We start from the raw sequence: 17,568 nt of genomic DNA, 5'->3' as shown, positions 1-17,568 counted from the left end.
TTGTTTGCAGTGGTGGTGTAGCCGTGTAAGGTAGGTGAAGTAAATCTTCTAATAGTCCAACTTCTCTTGGTGGAAGGGACAAGCTTTTGAGATTCACAGAACTTTTCTTCAGGTCGTCTAAGCAAAAGACAAGTTGAGACACTGTTAAGCATAGCAGATTCACACATGCTGTAGGAGACCACTTAAAATTAAGTGGGCAGTTAAGGATTATTAGCAGGCAGGGCCTTACAGATTGTTGTAATGAACCATAAAACCATGTTGAGACCATGATTTTTAAGATCTAGGAGAGTTATGAATTTAAGTTCCCAGGTTCATCTTTAGAAGGTGTTGTGAATGTTTCCTTTGAGGGCTAGGACTGAGAGGTCAGATATGCCATGATCACTTTGTGAAAAGTGCCTATGGGTGATAGGGTGGTTTTGTCTTTTATCATTTTTCTGTGTGAGTTCTTTTGAGAACATAGCGATAGTCTAGTTTCATCCACATAGTTATTGTTGGGGCATTTGATACACTGAATGAGGTATACCACATGTTGTGATAGGCCTGCGTAGGACCCAAGGATCTTGAAAGGTGTGTTGTGGGGAGTATTGATAACTGTAGTGGTGTAGATATGTCTGCACATTTTGCATCTGTTGTTCTGGCAGGGCCTTGTGCTGCTTTGAGTTTGTGTGTCCTGGTTTGTGGGGAGCTTGTTTCTGATGATGAGCTTGGTGAGATGGGGGTGGGGAGAGGGGGAATGAGCTTGAAGACCAGAAGAGGTTGGTTGGGAAAGATTTCTTCTTTGAGTGCTGCTCCCTATGTGTATTCCACAGGTGGGGAACACATAAGCGTCATGCACCCAAGTCTGGAAATTCTTCAAAGCGGTGTCTGCTGGCCCACACACATGCAGTAGCTCTCCTCGTGCTCTCAACTGAGGATATAAGAGGCAGTGATGGTCAACACCTCTCCAGTTCCTTCTTACTGCCACATTGCATGAGTCAGAATTGTGTCTTTCTTCACTTGGTTGTATAACCTGTAAAGAAATAAAATGCTTCTAAATAGTTATATTTCTTAGCTTAATACTTACTCTATACTATACTGTAAATTTTATTTCTTTCTTTCTGGTTAGGGAACCTCTTTCCAGCTCCAGAATCATGCCCAGAGTCTCATGATTCAAGAATTGCATCTCCTGCCCTCACTCACTCTCTATCAGTGATGAACATCAACAATGCCTGTATTCTCTGGGTGAGGTGGAGTTCTGCAAAGCGCAGTATCTTTCACTCCTTCCCACCCAGAACTTGAGAAGCCCAGGAGCTTTGCCTGTGAAAGCCCCTGGTGGAGAAGGCTATGAGTCCACTCTTCAGTCTTAGCCAGGGACACCCCGCTGTGCATTGGCCTCAGCTGACCAGCAGTGTCACTCCAAACCTGTGCCTTGGACTGGAGCCTTCAACATCTAAGCCCAAAGACTCTTCTTCTAGGGCTTGTCATGAGGGTAGAGGGCACACTCAAGGATAACTCTCCTTTGAGGACTGGCTATAAGAAACACACTTCCTCTCCGAGCCTATCCAAGTCAGGAGAGACGTCGCATATGGAACCTAAGAAACTGGCTCTGGTGAAGATCCCCAGATTGGAGGGCAACATTCATAAAAAGAAAGATCCTCCAGTTTCATCGGTCACCTGAGCAAGTGTAAGGACAGGTGTAAGGATGGTCTTTAGATGAATGAGGCAGACCCATCATCAGTACTGCCTCATTCATCTAAAGACCATCTGGCTGTTGCAGATGCACAAGGTACTTCAGACTTGACTGCTGGAACCCCTCACCCACCAGAGTATAGGAGACTTACGTAACACCGGAGGATATTGTCCTCCCTTATCCACAGTCTCCATTTCTTTCCAGCCTTGCCCTTGTGAGCGATATTATTATTATTCCAGAAGAGGAGTCTACATCAGTGTCCCAGGAGTTGTCCCATCTCCAAATGTCTTGCAGAAGTGCTGTGGTACAGATGGTACCGCTGCTATCGATGGAACAGTTCTTGGTCTCAGATGAGTCAGAGGAGCTAGCCACACCAGTATATCCGTGGAGACAGTCGAGCCCCAATGGATAGTCGAGGGGTTATGCTCACGGTTCCTTTGGGTACAGCACCCTCCCTCCCCCCAGGACTGCTTGTATTGATTCCCCTGGGGTCCATGGGTCTCACAGCCAATCGATCCCTCTTTCTTGCCTGATTGGGATCTATGGGATCCTTACGGCAGGCATCTGGGCACTTCTCAAGAGTTGTACTGCTCCTCTCCCTCTCGCCAACTAGTTCTGTTGGTGTACAAAGAGGAAGAGCTGCAACTGGATCTGCAGGTGCCAATGGTTCTGAAGGGTGTCTCTTCATCATCCCTGGACAAAGCAGTCACTCCTCCTTCTCTGCCAGATGACCACTGGCAGTACTAGGAGCTGTTACACAGAATTGTCAGTGACCTACAGATCCCATTAGATGAGTTCCAGGACCCTCAGAACCCGCTCCTGGACATGTTGCAACTGCAGGGAACAAGTAAGGTAGCCCTGCTGGTCAATGAGGCCATATTAGAGCTGGCCAGAATGGCATGGCACACTCTAGCATCCTGGGCTCCTACACTGAAAACAGCCAAGAGGCAATATTTGTTCCTGCTAAAGGAGCTGAATTTTTATTCTCCCATACTGCCTCCAACTTGGTGGTGGTACAGGGGGCTACAGAAAGAGTTTTGTTGCCCTCTAAGAGACAGGACCTCTTGGGGAGAAAGGCCTTCTCCTCCATAGACCTGTAATTTTGTGTTGCTAACTACCAAGCTTTGTTAGTGAAATACAATTTTAATAATTATTTCAGGCATGCAGACTTCAGACATAAGCTTCCCATGGAGGACACAGCCCAATTTCAGTCTTTTTTAGATGAGAGGAAAATAGTGGCAAGAGTAGCCTTCTAGGCTGCAGTGGATGCAGCAGGCATAGCTTCCTGAAATTTGTACAGGGCTCAGTCATGAGGAAAGACTCTTGGCTGCAATCATCAGGGTTTCCCAGGTAGGTCCAAAACACCATCCAGGACCTCCCCTGTGATGAGTCTAATCTCTTTAAAGAGAAAACAGACAAGACCCTACTCACTAAAGGACTCCAGATTGACTCTGCATTTCCTGGGGATTTATACTTTAGCCCCTATGAGGAAACACCAGAGGGAGTCCTACAGACCAAGGCCACCCCCTCCTCATGTACCTTTATTGCCAGATGTCCAGCTGAGCCTCCACACAAATGCCATAGGATTCTGAGGCCTCACTTCTTGGCCCCCTCTACTGCCACAGCCTCTACTCATTCCCAACTGCTGGCCAAGAGCCATTTTTGACATATTGGTTGAGACCAATACCTTTTCTCCCTGTCATCTTTGGGGGCTGTCTAGCACTCTTCGCCCACAACTGGAACAAAATCACTAGGAACAGTTGGGGTCTGGAGATTATCCATTAGGGAAACTCCATAGAGTTCCTCTGCTTCCTGCCTCACAAGCCCCCTTCAGGGACCACCCTCACAAGGTAATTCTTCAACAGGACGCAGAATCTCTTTTACACCGAGGACCAATAGAGCGCATCCCGTCTTGTTGCCACAGGAGGGGGTTCCACTCTCCACATTTCCTAATTCCCAAAAATGATGAAGGGTGGAGACCCATCCTGGACCTTTGGCAACTCAACATCTTTATGCAAAATCTGATATTCCGGATGATTATGTTGGCATTGATAATCCTCTGCCTTCTGAAAGGGATGCAGTTCATGACTCTTCATATGAAGGACACATATTTGTATGTGGACATTCACCCATCACACAGGAAGTTTCTGCATTTTACAGTTGGCCAGGAAGACTTCCAGTTTCAAGTCCTCTCCTTTAGGCTCATTCCAGGACCCAGAGTATTCACAAAGGTTTCCTCTGTGATAGCCACCCAAATGAGATGCTATGACTATATGTTATTTCTATACCTGGACGATTGACTCCTGGTAGGCCAACCACATCAGGTGGTCAGGTCAGTGACAGGGTTTCTCTACAACTTTTGGCCACCCTGGGCATTTGCATAAACAAAGAAAAGTCCATTTTATTGCCCAGTTACCAACAAGGTCAGTAAACTTTATTGGGGTGATGTTGGACTCGGTTTCTGTGAGAGCAATCCTTCCTACAGACAGGTTTCATACAATGAGCAACCTGATTTCATGTATTACCTACAGACTGCAGTGCACAGGTGTCTTTCACTGTTAGGCCACGTGATGCCGTTTACCAGACTCCAGCTGTAGTATCTGCAAGCTTGGCTCCATTCAATCTACTGACGTGAAGAAAGACCATATCAACTCCAAGGTTCCCACCAGACTTATCACCTCCCTCACTTAGCGACTGAACCCTGAAAACCCATGGTCAGTGTTCCCTTCAATCTTTCCATGTCCAGGGCCACCATTGTAACAGACCCCTCCTTTCTGAGGTGGGATGCCCACGAGACAACCACACTGCTCAGGATTCCTGGACCCCACGAGAAGCTAGGCTACATATAAACATATGGAACTGAGGGAAGCCTGCTTTGCGTGCAAGGCCTTTCTTGCTCATCTGCACACTCCAAGTATAAATAACCGCCAATATCACCATGGTGATCTATATAAACAAACAAGGAGGAGCGAGATCTCGTCCTCTATGCCTGGAAGCCATCAGACTTTGGAACTGGTTCATCAGAAACCACATCACAATACAAGCAGCTACCTTCCCAGTGTTCACAACCCTCTTGCTGATAAATGAAGCAGAAGCTTCTTGCCAGACCATGAGTGGGAAGTTCGCAACACAGTCCTAAGTGAGATATTTACACAGTGGGGTAGTCCACTATGAGACCTCTTTGTGTCCAAATGAACAGAAAGCTCCCCTTATATTGTTCTAGAGGAGCCATGGGTTGCAACTCCCAGAACTACGATCTTCTGTTGTCTTGGACAAACAGCCTCAGATATGCCTTCCTTCCCATTCCCCTACTTCTATTGGTGGTAAGGAAGATATATCATTCTCCTAGCACCCTATTGGACCAGACAGTTCTGGTTCACAGCACTTCTAACAATTTCTGCCCACCCACCAATCATGATCTTCCCATTCCCAGATCTCCTAACCCAGGAAGGAGGGGAAATCAAGCATCCCAATCTGGTCTCACTCCACCTCATGTACTGGTGTTTGGATGGGTGTCGGAAATAGAACACTCATGCTCAGTCCTCGTTCAGGTGATCCTTAATCAAAGCTGAAAAGATTCTGCTAGAATCTGCTATCTAGACAAATGGAGATGCTATTTGGCCTGGGCACAACTCCATCAACGTTCTCCAGTTACCTTAAGCATCCCGGTTGTCCTAGACTATCTCCTGTCCCTGAAGTCTTCAGGTCTCGCTATTAGTTTCCTGTGACTACTAACAGCAATTAGTGCCTTCCTCTCTCCGCTGGAAGCACATTCCATCTTGACTCACCCAACTACAGTATGATTTATGAAAGGTCTGATCAGTATCCTCCCACCAGTGCTTAAACCTACACTTCAACGGGACAGTGACATCATCCTGTCAGTACTCACAAGTCTGCCTTTTGAACCCAGGAAGGATTTGCCAGGAAGGTCAGCAAGCTCAGAGCAATCATGGTAGACTCTCCTTATACAGTGTTTCACAAAGAAAAGATTTCTCTTTGACTACACACCAAATTTCTCCCCAAGATTGTTTCCGAGTTCTCCATCAAGCAAATGACACATTTACTTGTATTTTTCCTGGAAGCCCCATGCTTTCTCTGAAAATGAGTCTTCACACCCTCGATGTCCGGTGTGCCCTGGCATTCTACCTGCAAAGAATCAAACCCATTAGGAAATCACCAAGACTTGCTATCATCATAGCAGAGAGATTGCATGGGCAAGTCATATTCTCCCAGAGGATTTGTAAGTGGGTTTTAGAATGCATCTTAGAATGCTACAAAATAGCAAAAAAATCCTCCTCCTGTGGGTGTCATAGCTCACTCCATGTGAGCACAAGTTGCCTCCATGGCATCCCTATTTGACATCCCTCTGCAGGGCGGCCACCTGGAGTTGTATCCACATGTACGTGACACACTGTGCTCTAGTTTGTGCCTTGGCTGAGGATGCAGTAGTGGGATCAGCATCTTTGCTACCAGCTTCCTCGCACCTGCCTCCGGTCTGAACACTGCAATCACCCACATGTGGAATACGTATAGGGACCAGCACTCAAAGAAGTAGTGGAGATTACTTATTGTAACTGGAGGTTCTTCAAGAAGTGTGGTCCCTATCAGTATTTTACTACCCATCCCCCTTCAGATTCTGTTGGATGGGAGGTAAGAAGAGGAATTGGAAAGGCGTCGACATTCACTGCCTCTTATACCCTCGCTCAGGAGTACAAAGAGAACTACTGCATATGTATGGACCAACAGACGCTGTTTTGAAGAATTACCAGACTCAGCCACATGGTGCACATGCATACCATAGGTGTGAAATACAGATAGGGACCACACATCTCGAAGAACCTCCAGTTACAGTAAGTAACCTACACTTTCAGGATGTGGTCCCCACAAAACATGAGTTGCAATTGTTTGATGACTCCCCATATTGGTTCCAGTGTGGGGTGGTAGGTGACAACTAGGGGTATGCAGTCAGTGTTTTTCTCCCCGGTTTTGAAGTAGGCTTTCCCAGGTTTATTTGGGTGGCTTGTTCCATGAGGCAATCTACTTCATAGGTGGAATGTTGTTGTTTAGGGATGGTGGTTTTAAATGTGTATCCCAGATGTACTCTTTGGAGCAAATTCTGTGGTATCTAAGTCCTGGTCTACACTATGGGGTTAGGTCAAATTTAGCCACGTTAGGTCGATTTAAAAATAAATGCATCCACACAACCAACACTGTTCCGTCAACCGAAAGGTCTCTTAAAATAGACTTCTGTACTCCTCCCTGGTGAGGGGAGTAGTGCTAAAATTGAATTTGCTGGGTAGAATTTGGGGTAGTGCATAGGCAAATCGATGATATTGTCTGCCGGTAGCTATCCCAGAGTGCTCCATTGTGACCGCTCTGGACAGCACTTTGAAATCCGATGCACTAGCCAAGTACACAGGAAAAGCCCTGGGAACTTTTGAATTTCATTTCCTGTTTGGTCAGCGTGGCGAACTCAGCAGCACGAGTGACCATGCAGTCCCCCTAGAATTGTAGAGCATAGACTGTTTCTACGCTCCCCTTATCTCCATCCATGAGGTTATCGCAGATTAGAAGGCGAAAAAAACTCACGATCACATGATTTCCGAACTCATGAAGTCCTCCCTCACAGATAGGGCACAGCTTAATGCATGGAGGCATTTAGTGGCAGAGGCCAGGAAAGAATTAAGTGAGCGCAAAGAGCGGAGGCAGGATGCGATGCTGAAGCTAATGGGGGAGCAAACAGACATGATGGACTGTTGGAGTCTGTTGGAGCTGCAGGAAAGCCAACAAGAGCACAGACCCCTGCTGTATCCACTGTATAACCGCCTACCTTCCTCCCCATGTTCCATAGCCTCCTCACCCAAGCACCCAAGAACGCAGAGTGGGGGAAGGCTGTGGGCACCCATCCACTCCACTCCAGAGGATGGCCCAAGCAACAGAAGGCTGTCATTCAAACAGCTTAATTTTTAGTGTGGCTACAATAAGCAATGTGGTTTTTTCCTTCCCTCCTCCCCAACCCCACCCGGGCTACCCTGTCTGTTATCTCTCTTTATTAATTTAAAAAAAAAAGCATGGTTTCAAAATAATAGTTACTTTATTTTGAAGCTGGGAGGATGGTTGGCTTACAGGGAATTAAAATCAACAAAGGGGTCGGGTTTGCATCAATGAGAACTGTCATACCAAAGTCTAGCCAGTCAGGAAACTGGTTTTCAAAGCCTCTCTGATGTGCAGTGCGCCTTGCTGTGCTCTTCTAATGGCCCTGGTGTTTGGCTGCTCAAAATTGGACACCAGGCGATTTGCCTCAACCTCCCACCCCACCATAAACGTCTCCCTCTTACTCTCACAGATATTATAGAGCACACAGCAAGCAGCAATAACAATGGGAATGTTGGTTGCGCTGAGGTCTGAGCAACAGCGCCAGCAAGCTTTTCAACGTCCAAAGGCACATTCTACCACCATTGTGTACTTGCTCAGCCTATAGTTAAACTGCTCCTTTCTACTGTCCAGGCTTCATGAACGGATCCCCTGAGCCTCCAACTGCACTGTCCGCTGCCAACAGACAATTGATGGTATACAATCGATATCTAAAAATGAAGTAGTTCTCTTTTTACTCCTGACTGAGGGTATAAGAGGCAGTGAAGGTCGACGCCTTTCCAGTTTCTCTTCTTACCGCCCATCCAACAGAATCTGAAGGGGGATGGGTAGTAAAATACTGATAGGGACCACACTTCTTGAAGAACCTCCAGTTACAATACGTAATCTCCACTACTTCTTTGAGTGCTGGTCCCTATACGTATTCCACATGTGGGTGATTGCAGTGTTCAGACCGGAGGCAGGTGCGAGGAAGCTGGTAGCAAAGATGCTGATCCCACTACTGCATCCTCAGCCAAGGCACAAACTAGAGCACAGTGTGTCACGTACATGTGGATACAACTCCAGGTGGCCGCACTGCAGAGGGATGTCAAATAGGGATGCCATGGAGGCAACTTGTGCTCACATGGAGTGAGCTATGACACCCACAGGAGGAGGATTTTTTTGCTATTTTGTAGCATTCTAAAAATCTGAAAGTCTAAAAATCGACTTTTATACAATCAACCTAATTTCATAGTGTAGACATACCTTAAATGTATGACTGTAGATAACAGACTTTTTGGTGCATCTGTGGTGGTTACTGGACCAGTGGAGATAAGTGTGGTGATCCATGGGTTTCTTATATATAATCATTTTCAACTTCTAGGACAGGGAGATCAGCTACAATAATGGAACCCTGCAAATGACTGTATACAATAAGTTGGTTCAGTAAAAGACATTACCTCACCTGCCTTGTCTCTATTAAAACCCAGGGCATGGTGAAGGAAATCAGTTATAAAGATTAGACTAAAGTGGGAACAATTACTAGATGTCATTTTTTTCCTGTGCATCCCCAAGTCCCTACAAAGAAATACAACTATTTTCCTTTAGGGAATTCTCAGGCTAGTGGTCATGAAATTTTTATTTTTCAAACTGTAGAAGTGTATCTCTTCAAAGAGAGCCCAAAAGTTCAATTAGTTATAACACTCCTACAAAATTACCTTATTTAAATAATAATATGGATTTTCTCTCTGCTTACATATGAATGCAAAGGTGAAGAGGTGAGTAATTATTTTTACTCTTTTGTTTTTTAATGTAGTTATAATTTTACCTACTAAGGGTAATTTTAGGTGTTAGGAATGTGTATTATTTTTATTGGAGTAGTGCCTGAAGATCGCAGTCCCTGATTGGGGCCCCTTTTGGCTAGGCTGTGTAAACACTTATAATGAGCAGGTAATCAGGGGAAATGTGCAACTTTGAATTTAGCTGCTATTTTGAGATGTTGCAGATGTATGTTCCACTCAAGTACATGCATGATGAGCGGATCAAAGCTGGAGAACTTTGCCTTGCAGTACCGTAGGGGTGGTTCTTGTGTCTTCTGGCCCTTAGCCCCTCCCCCCAGGCTATTTAAGGGGAGCACTGATCCAACACCCCTGAGTTCCTTCTCACCACCCATGGCTAGAGTCGGAGCATTTGATGTAATAGTTTTTTTTACCTCACTGTTTATTTCATTTTTTTTCTAGAACTTTGTTGTAGATCATTCATTGTTAGCATAGGTTAGTATTACCTTTAGATGTAGTTGTAGTACTTAGAATGGAAAGATAATTACCCTGGGTGATGCCCTCACCAGGGTTTAAACATTGTTCATTGTGTATGTTGGCTATCCCCAATAGTGACCCCCTCACACTGTTTGTTGTGTCTGGGAGAAAGGCATATTAAAGAGAGGTGCTCCATCTGCAAGTAATTTTAAAAGAGCACACAGGTGGCAAGGGATGAGTCTAAAGCAGCACCTTTCAGAGCATGCCACCGCTTTGGCACTGAGGACCTCCACAGATCATCCGGCCCCACACTCTTCTTTGGAGCTGACATGGAATCTTGCTCCTGGCTTGAGGTCTGGTGCTTCCCCTAACAAGAATGTTCCTTTCTCTGGTCCTTCAGGGAGAAAGTATATCACAATGACTTATGGAATAGCTTCGATGCCTCCTCCACAGAGGTTAAGAGACCATTCAACAAAGTTTCAAGTGACTGGTTTATTTTCTCAGTGACTTTTTGATTCTGCACATTTGTAGCACTGCAATGTGGTCTTCCATACATACTTTAACCAAATATTATGCTATGATGTCTGCATCCAAACATGGTCGGGGCATGATATCTGCAGTTGGGGAGGCTTGGCACGAGCACCAGAAGCTCCCTCAAAGTGGGGGGCCATGCCCCTTGCTCTGCTCTGAGGCCCACCCCTACTCAGCCTCCTCCTCCCAAGGACCTGCCCATGCTCTACCCCATGCCCCACTCCGCCTCCCTCCTAGGCCCCCTCATCCACTGCTTGCACCTTTTCGCTCCCTCCCTCAAGCCCTCTGCCCGCTGGAGGGGAGAGGTGCAAGCAGCAGGAGGGGAAGAGCCCTCGGGGGAAGGAGAGTAGCACAAGTGGGGCCATGGAGTAAGAAGATGAGCAGGAGCAGGACCTCAGGGTGTCGTGCCTCCAGAGGGAGGTGCACCACATCCTTCTTGGGGAGGCCTAGCCTCCCCAGCCTCTTATACCCGCCACCTATGGATCCAGATCAGATGCAAATTTTGGGAAGGCACTCTTGCAATTGCTCTTTAAGTAGATTCCGAGCCCTGCCTCCTCCTGATACTACTTATGAGTCACCTGAGTGGAATACACATCTGCAACCACACAAAGAAAAGATGGTTACTTACCTGTAGTGTTACCCTTGTTCATGATGCGTGTACAGATGTGTATGCCACAACCTGCCCTTCATCCCCTCTGCATCAGAGTCTCAATTCTTGACATTCAATGCAAAGTGACCGACAGGTGTTGGGGCAGCACCATCCTTAAATAGCTTGGAGAGGGGTTAAGGGCCAGAAGGCACTAGCAGTGCCCCATACAGGTACTGTTAGGCAAAGTTCTCCGGCTTTGGTGCACTCAGTGCACGCACACCTGCATGGAATACACATTGGAACCCACATCTCAATTAAAACAGTTACAGCTCAGGTACGTAACTGTCTTTTGCTTAGCAGGTAAGTAAAAACTATTTTACTAGTTTAGCTTAGTATAGGAATTCCTAATCTTTCAGAGCTGCTGATTCCCTCTCAGAATGTTTTTTTACCCCTTTTTCAAAAATCCACTCATCCAAACTAGGATTAGGCACTATGGGGCCCGATTCTTGAAGGTATTTAGGCACCTAAAGATACAGATAGGTACTTTTGAAAATCCTGCTAGGTGTCTAACTCCTGTTGATCTGAAGGGGAGTTATGCATCTAGCAGTTTTGAGAATCTTACTAGTACCTATCTGCATGTTTAGGTGCCTAAACACATTTTAAAATCTGGTGCTAGTAGACTAAACTCAGGACTGTAAAGTGTAAACTCCTGGATTCTAAGTCTACTCGCTATATCTCCTTGATGATGATTAGAATAACCATGCAAATTAAGTATTAGGATTATTTATCTAGCACACTGAAGTAATGAATAATTATTTTTACCATTTTGTTTTATAATGCAGTTATAATTTTTAACTTTATAAATGTTGTGTTTATTTGAGATCTTAAATAGTTTTTCATTTCATACATAAGGAGAATTTATCAACATTCATTCCTTTTTTTCAGCATATCATATTGATAAAGTAAAGATTAGAGGTTATTATGCATTTAAACTGACTGAAGAAAAATCAAAACCCAGATTTGGATTCTTCACTTCTGATTCAAGAGCCAAGTCTTCAGTACAAATTTACAACAACCTGATTAGCAGCAATGGCTTTCCTGCAGAGTATTCTCGTGATCTATGTGATCAATCAGAGGAAAAAACACAGTGTACCTTCTGTTTATTTCTCTCACAGAAGAAGCCTCTGATATTCTTTGGCTGCTGTCTTTTCTCCACATTTGTCCTGCTTCTAACAATTATAATTTTTCACAAAAGAAAAAGAAGAAAACTGTATAGGGCAAAAAACTTCCAACACATCTGTCCCCCATTTAAAAAGGGACACAAAGCTACTCTCAACTAGATTCATCACTGTCTGCATCTGCTTTCTGCATAGGATAAAGAGGATGGGACAATTTCTGAGAAGCACTATGTGAGTCACTCCAGTTACACACACCAAATAACATTCAGAGGAGGAATGGAAAATAATTACACAAGGGAGAAAAACTGATGTTGGAGGGTACCAGTGATTTTTATCTAGCTTATGAAGCAAGTTAAATGGTTTCTCCTTGTGCCTTGGAATGATCTGTTAACTAGTTTGACCTGAAAAGATATTAAGCTGTGAGAACTGATGTGCACTTTTATATGTGAATGTATTCAAACTAGAAATTTTTGTGATAGACCCTCAGATATGTTTGGTCATTGATAAGTTTGTATCTGCAGCTGTTTGCAAATGTGACAGCTTTAAAAAGTTCCAGTTAAATTCAACACCAAGGATTAAATAGTTTCTACCAGATTCTGGTTTTAGTTGCAAAGGCATAAATCTGACTAACTTCATCATTGACATAAATGCCCAGCTCTGATACTGGGGCAGTTGAGATTAGATTTTGATACTTTGTCCCAAAACTAAGGTAGTAGCTCCTAGGACCAGCTGGGAACAAGACATTATGATATACAACTACTGCTTGTTTTCCCCCCCCCCATGGTAGGGACAAAAATCAGTCAGTTGTGTACAGATTTTTATTACTAGAAACCATTAAAACAAGCTGTATCTATTAATCTATCACAGAAAATAGATATGTACACAACTACGAGTCATATGTATTTATTTCTGGACAACGTGCTAACTAGCTGAGCCTTCTGTACTCTCAGTAAACTGCCAGTGCAGCCCTCAGTGTTGCAAAGCCTGTCATAAAGAAATATGAGAGCAGTTTGTTTAAAAATGTCTTCTTTCAAGAATTCTGTGTGTTCTATTAAAAATGCCATTTTCACAGGCTATGATAGGTGTCTTTCAAAACTACCTTATTTTCATTAAACCTTTTATTTGTGTTTATATAAATTACATTTATCTCACAATGTCTCTAAGCATCACATAAAATGCTGTTTGTAAGAGATTGAGATGCTCCCATTCACTTTGGTTTACTTTTTCTCTTGGCTCATTTGATCAGTGGACAAAGCTCCCAGATATTATTTCAGCACCCACAAGCTATTTCTACACTACAAACTCTTTGACAGCATAGCTTCCCTAGGATAGATGCAGCATACACAGAGAGCTTTTCTTGTGTAGGAACACCACAGCTCCCAAACAATATCCACTATATTGCCAAAAGCAGTCCTTTGCAGGCAGAGTTGCATATACAGTATTGGGTTGTTTTTTTTTTTAACATAGCTGTCAGTCAGGGGTGTATTTATTCACAATGCTTGAATTTGCAATAGAAATAGAATAAACTTGTTATTCCTTTTGGAAGCCTGCAGTTTGGGTAGAACTAGCCTGTTGTCTGGATAAATCTACTGACTAGGACAGCGTGGTGTTATATATACCAACCGTAATTCTGGCTCCTTCTGCTCCCAGGGCAAGTTTGGGTTCTTTGCTGCCAAGCATCTAAATACCTCATCATATCTCAGCTGTGCCTCATCTCCTATACAGGGCATGTGCCTATGCTAAATATCTGAAAAAAGATTCTCTTCACATATTAAACTTGTCTATACATAAAAGGCTAGGGTCCAATTCTCTACTGTGCTAGCCACCTTAGCCTTATTTTCTTCATCCATATCCTCCACCTGATACAGGAGAGTGAACATATCCACATACTCCCCTTTCAAATTGTTTTCCCTAAGTGTGTTTGATTAATGACACCTCCCCCTATCCCCCATTCTCAAAAGAACTTGTGGTCGCTAAGTGTTCCTTTGTGTGTAAGGATGGGTAGCCTGCTACCACTTGGTGGTGTGGGGAAAGAATAATCAGCCCCCTCTATTTCAGTTAAAACATCTGTCTTGGGTGCATTGCCCCTGCGCATGCCACTTTCAGTCACCGGCATCCTCAGCTCAGGGACATGCTTCTCCCACACTTACCCCTCCCCCCATCTGAGGAAGAGGTAGCCCTCCCACACGTCACAGGGGCAGTTTTCTGCTACCCTGGGTGGGGGCAGAGCTGCAGCTCTGAACGTGGTGCATGAAGCCTGCTGCTGGCCTCCTCCCTTGCAGGGAGATGCTGGCAACCCTCACCGTGACAGCCCAGGGGGGGCTGGTGGGATGCCTGAGCAGTCCTGCAGAGAGGCTCTTATTTGACCACCCTTGGGTGGTCCAGTCACATTCCCTCATCTGGGCCTTTAAGCCCACATCCCTGCTCCCAGAACCACTCCAGGGACTCTATCTCAGGTCTCCCTTTATCAAGGCTCCTCTAACATCTCTACCCCACTGATTGAGCCACAACCCTGCTCCCTTACTGCTGCATGTACAATCCTAGTAGTGAGCCCAGCTGCCACGTGCCTGCCACCTTCAGCGGCCACCACTCAGCTCTAGTTGCTCACCCCAGGAATAGGTACTGCTCTCATAGCTGTGGCCCTACCTCTACCACTCCTGGAAGCAACTGGGGAGGGGGGGTGACACACTTGGCCCTAGCAGCTGCTCCAGTAGCGTGGCTGAGTTTTCCAGCAGGGCTCCTTCCAGGAATCATTTCAGCAGCCAGCTATCCACACGAAAGGGCACATGGACCCCGGGGAAGGTTTTAAATTGGGAGGGGTGTGTGCCAAGAGCCAATTGCATGCCATGTGCCTGTCTGGCCCATGGGAGGGAGAAGCCCCTCCTCCCTGCCAGGCACATTCCAACATGTAGCACTAGGAACAGGCTCTCCCCTCCCCTATGCCACCTCCACTATTGCCCCATTCAGCCCATGGGAGGTGGAGAAGCCCCTTCCATCATGTATCATAGCCAGAAGGGCTCTCCCCTGCTGAGAAAGGGAAGGACTTAGAGGTGATGGAATCAGGACCAACCACTAGTTCATTTTCTAGTAGGCATGGGCTTATGCATACACTGATCATCATACCCACACTCTGTTGAGGAACACTGCATCAGCCAGAGTGACCATGGTAGATGGCATACCAGGCATTGTAAAGTGAAGCTCCCAGATGAACCTTGCAACTCCACAAGTCTCTAGGGCAACAATGGCAGGTAGAGCCAAGGCACGTACACCTTCATGCATTAGTAGAAGGATTGAGCGCACAACATGCTGGGGTGTTTTTGTCCATCCTGGTGACATGGCAGACAGCGTGCAATGCTACTTTTCAATGTAGGAAGAAATCAGAGGAAGGACAGATCTCTCCCTCTGTCCTTGAGCAGGAGATAGGCAGCCTTAACTGAAACTTGTGTATATTTGTAAAAGATATTCTAGTTAAGCAGAAACAGTGAGTACTGGTTTTGAGGTTTATCACCTACTTTGAGAGATTGCATCGTTTAAAGTTTTAACTATGTGGCATACAAAGAACTGCAGAGCTTTGCATTTATTCCCACATTTCTTTACAAAGAGTATTTCTTCAAAGCTTACATGAATAAGTTAATAATGGTGTTACTGAATATCGGGTTTGCCTAGCTGAGAGTTAACAACAGCCTGACAGGGATAAGGAAAAGATGCTTTATTTTGCAAAAGAAAGGAGAGCCTTGTACCTTGGTACAAAAAACTTTGTTTTATATAAATTTTATAAGCTTTTTATATATTTTTAGACAAAGACTTTTGCATATTAATACTTGACCGGTAGGTGTTAAACTTTGGGCTTTTGTTATTTGTTTAGTAAAAACTGGTTTGAAGCAAGTTTTTTTTTGCTTTGAGGCAGAAGAGAAAAGAACAGTTTAAAAGCTTAGGGTACTGTATGCGAAGCTTTTGCTTTTTTTTACTGGCTGCTTGTAAGCTATTAAGGGGGGCTACCCTAACTTTTTCAGGTTTTTTTGGGGGGCCTGACAAGACCAGATTGTCAGGCCCATTATGTAATTTATGATTAAGCTGAAGAGACAGGTACTGGATTTTTTTTTTTTTTTTATGGACAGCAGAGTCTCTGGTCATAGCATTACACACACACTTTGCACATTGCATTAGTACCCAAACAATACATAGGAAGAAAAGGAGGAAAATAATTTAATAATTGTTTGGAAAAGGCCAGTAAACCATGACTTACGGTTTGGGAGGGGGTTTTTAAAATTAAATGTGTGATTAAGAGACACAGCATGGAAAACAATAGCAGCATTTTTAATAGCTTGTAAATTTTTTTAATTAAGCTAGAGTGATTAATATAAAAACAGCATTTTTTTTTAATGCGAGCACAAGCTTCCCCTAATTTAGCATTTATGGCATTTAGCACACGTTTATTTTGCATAGCCACTTCTGTCACTTTATACATTTTTTGTTGTAATTTTTGAAAAGTGTTTATTGATGCATTAGCTTTTTTTTGAGCTTTCACAATGGTACTGCAAAGTGTTAATGTGACAGGGCTACAGTCACCCCAAACTCGATAGCCCTGCAGCCATACACTAAGAAAAGCTCATAACCATAGAGCAGTTCACTCCAAGATGATAGACCAGGGTCAGCAACCTTTCAGAAGCGGTGTGCGAAGTCTTCATTTATTCACTCTAATGTAAGGTTTTGTGCACCAGGAATGTTTTTAGAAGGTCTCTTTCTAAGTCTATAATATATAACTAAACTATTGTTGTATGTAAAGTAAATAAGGTTTTAAAATGTTTAAGAAACTTCATTTAAAATTAAATTAAAATGCAGAGCCCCCCAGACCGGTGGCCAGGGCCGAGGCAGTGTGCCACTGAAAATCAGCCTTTGGTGCACGTGCCATAGGTTGCCTACCTCTGTGACAGACGGTACCCACACTATTCAAAGCATCTATTTAGACTTTGCAGCAAAGACCCATGATTTCTGCAGCAATTCCATTTAATCTAAGTATGTTGGCAGTTACATAACTGAAAATATCACAACAGTAGTCTTGTTTTTGACTAAGTTCATGAAGGCCGTACTCAATTAAATGGCACGTGTTTGTCTGTAGCCCAGTAACTTTTGAACGTTCTAGCTCTAAATTTCAGGAAACACTGAAGACATCAAAAGGGAGAAAATGGAGAACACATGAAGCCCCCTAGCCAGTTCCAAGCACCTCATAAACTGTCTAAAACTGAAACAACTTGGTTGATGGCATCCATTAAAATCCTCTGGCAAGACAATTCTTCTATCTCATCTCAGCCTGTCCTCCCACTAGTTTAACATGTTCACACTCTTTGATTATTTATTCCTCAGGCAGAAAAATGCTAGGGGAAGAGGGTGACACGGGGGAGAGAATGGGAGGCACAGAGTCCCTTCCCTGAAGGAATGAGGGTTTGAAGCCCCCACTACAGGGGGCAAAAGTGGGGGACTTTGGAATGGGTG

At 44.4% G+C, this 17,568-nt stretch overlaps 1 protein-coding gene and 1 long non-coding RNA gene across 2 annotated transcripts in view; one reads left to right on the top strand and one right to left on the bottom strand.

The window, feature by feature from the left end:
* KLB (klotho beta) overlaps nt 1-12,383 on the top strand; it is a 45,147-nt gene extending 32,764 nt beyond the window's left edge. Inside the window, exon 5 of the mRNA XM_032790734.2 lies at nt 11,843-12,383. Coding sequence (XP_032646625.1) covers nt 11,843-12,237 — 395 coding nt within the window. The 3' untranslated portion in view covers nt 12,238-12,383. The remainder of the gene's footprint in view (nt 1-11,842) is intronic.
* On the bottom strand, nt 115-8,926 carry LOC116831017 (uncharacterized). The gene is made up of 3 exons (XR_004375117.2): nt 8,789-8,926; nt 5,734-5,815; nt 115-1,009 (listed from the first exon to the last, which is right to left on the bottom strand). It is a non-coding gene; the product is annotated as an uncharacterized LOC116831017 (long non-coding RNA).
* Nucleotides 12,384-17,568: the final 5,185 nt, after the last annotated feature.

The sequence above is a fragment of the Chelonoidis abingdonii genome, chromosome 5 (assembly GCF_003597395.2).
Source record: "Chelonoidis abingdonii isolate Lonesome George chromosome 5, CheloAbing_2.0, whole genome shotgun sequence".
NCBI lineage: Eukaryota > Metazoa > Chordata > Testudines > Testudinidae > Chelonoidis > Chelonoidis abingdonii.
The sequence above is the reverse complement of the archived record's forward strand: the minus strand, read 5'-3'. Positions and strand labels throughout refer to the sequence as shown.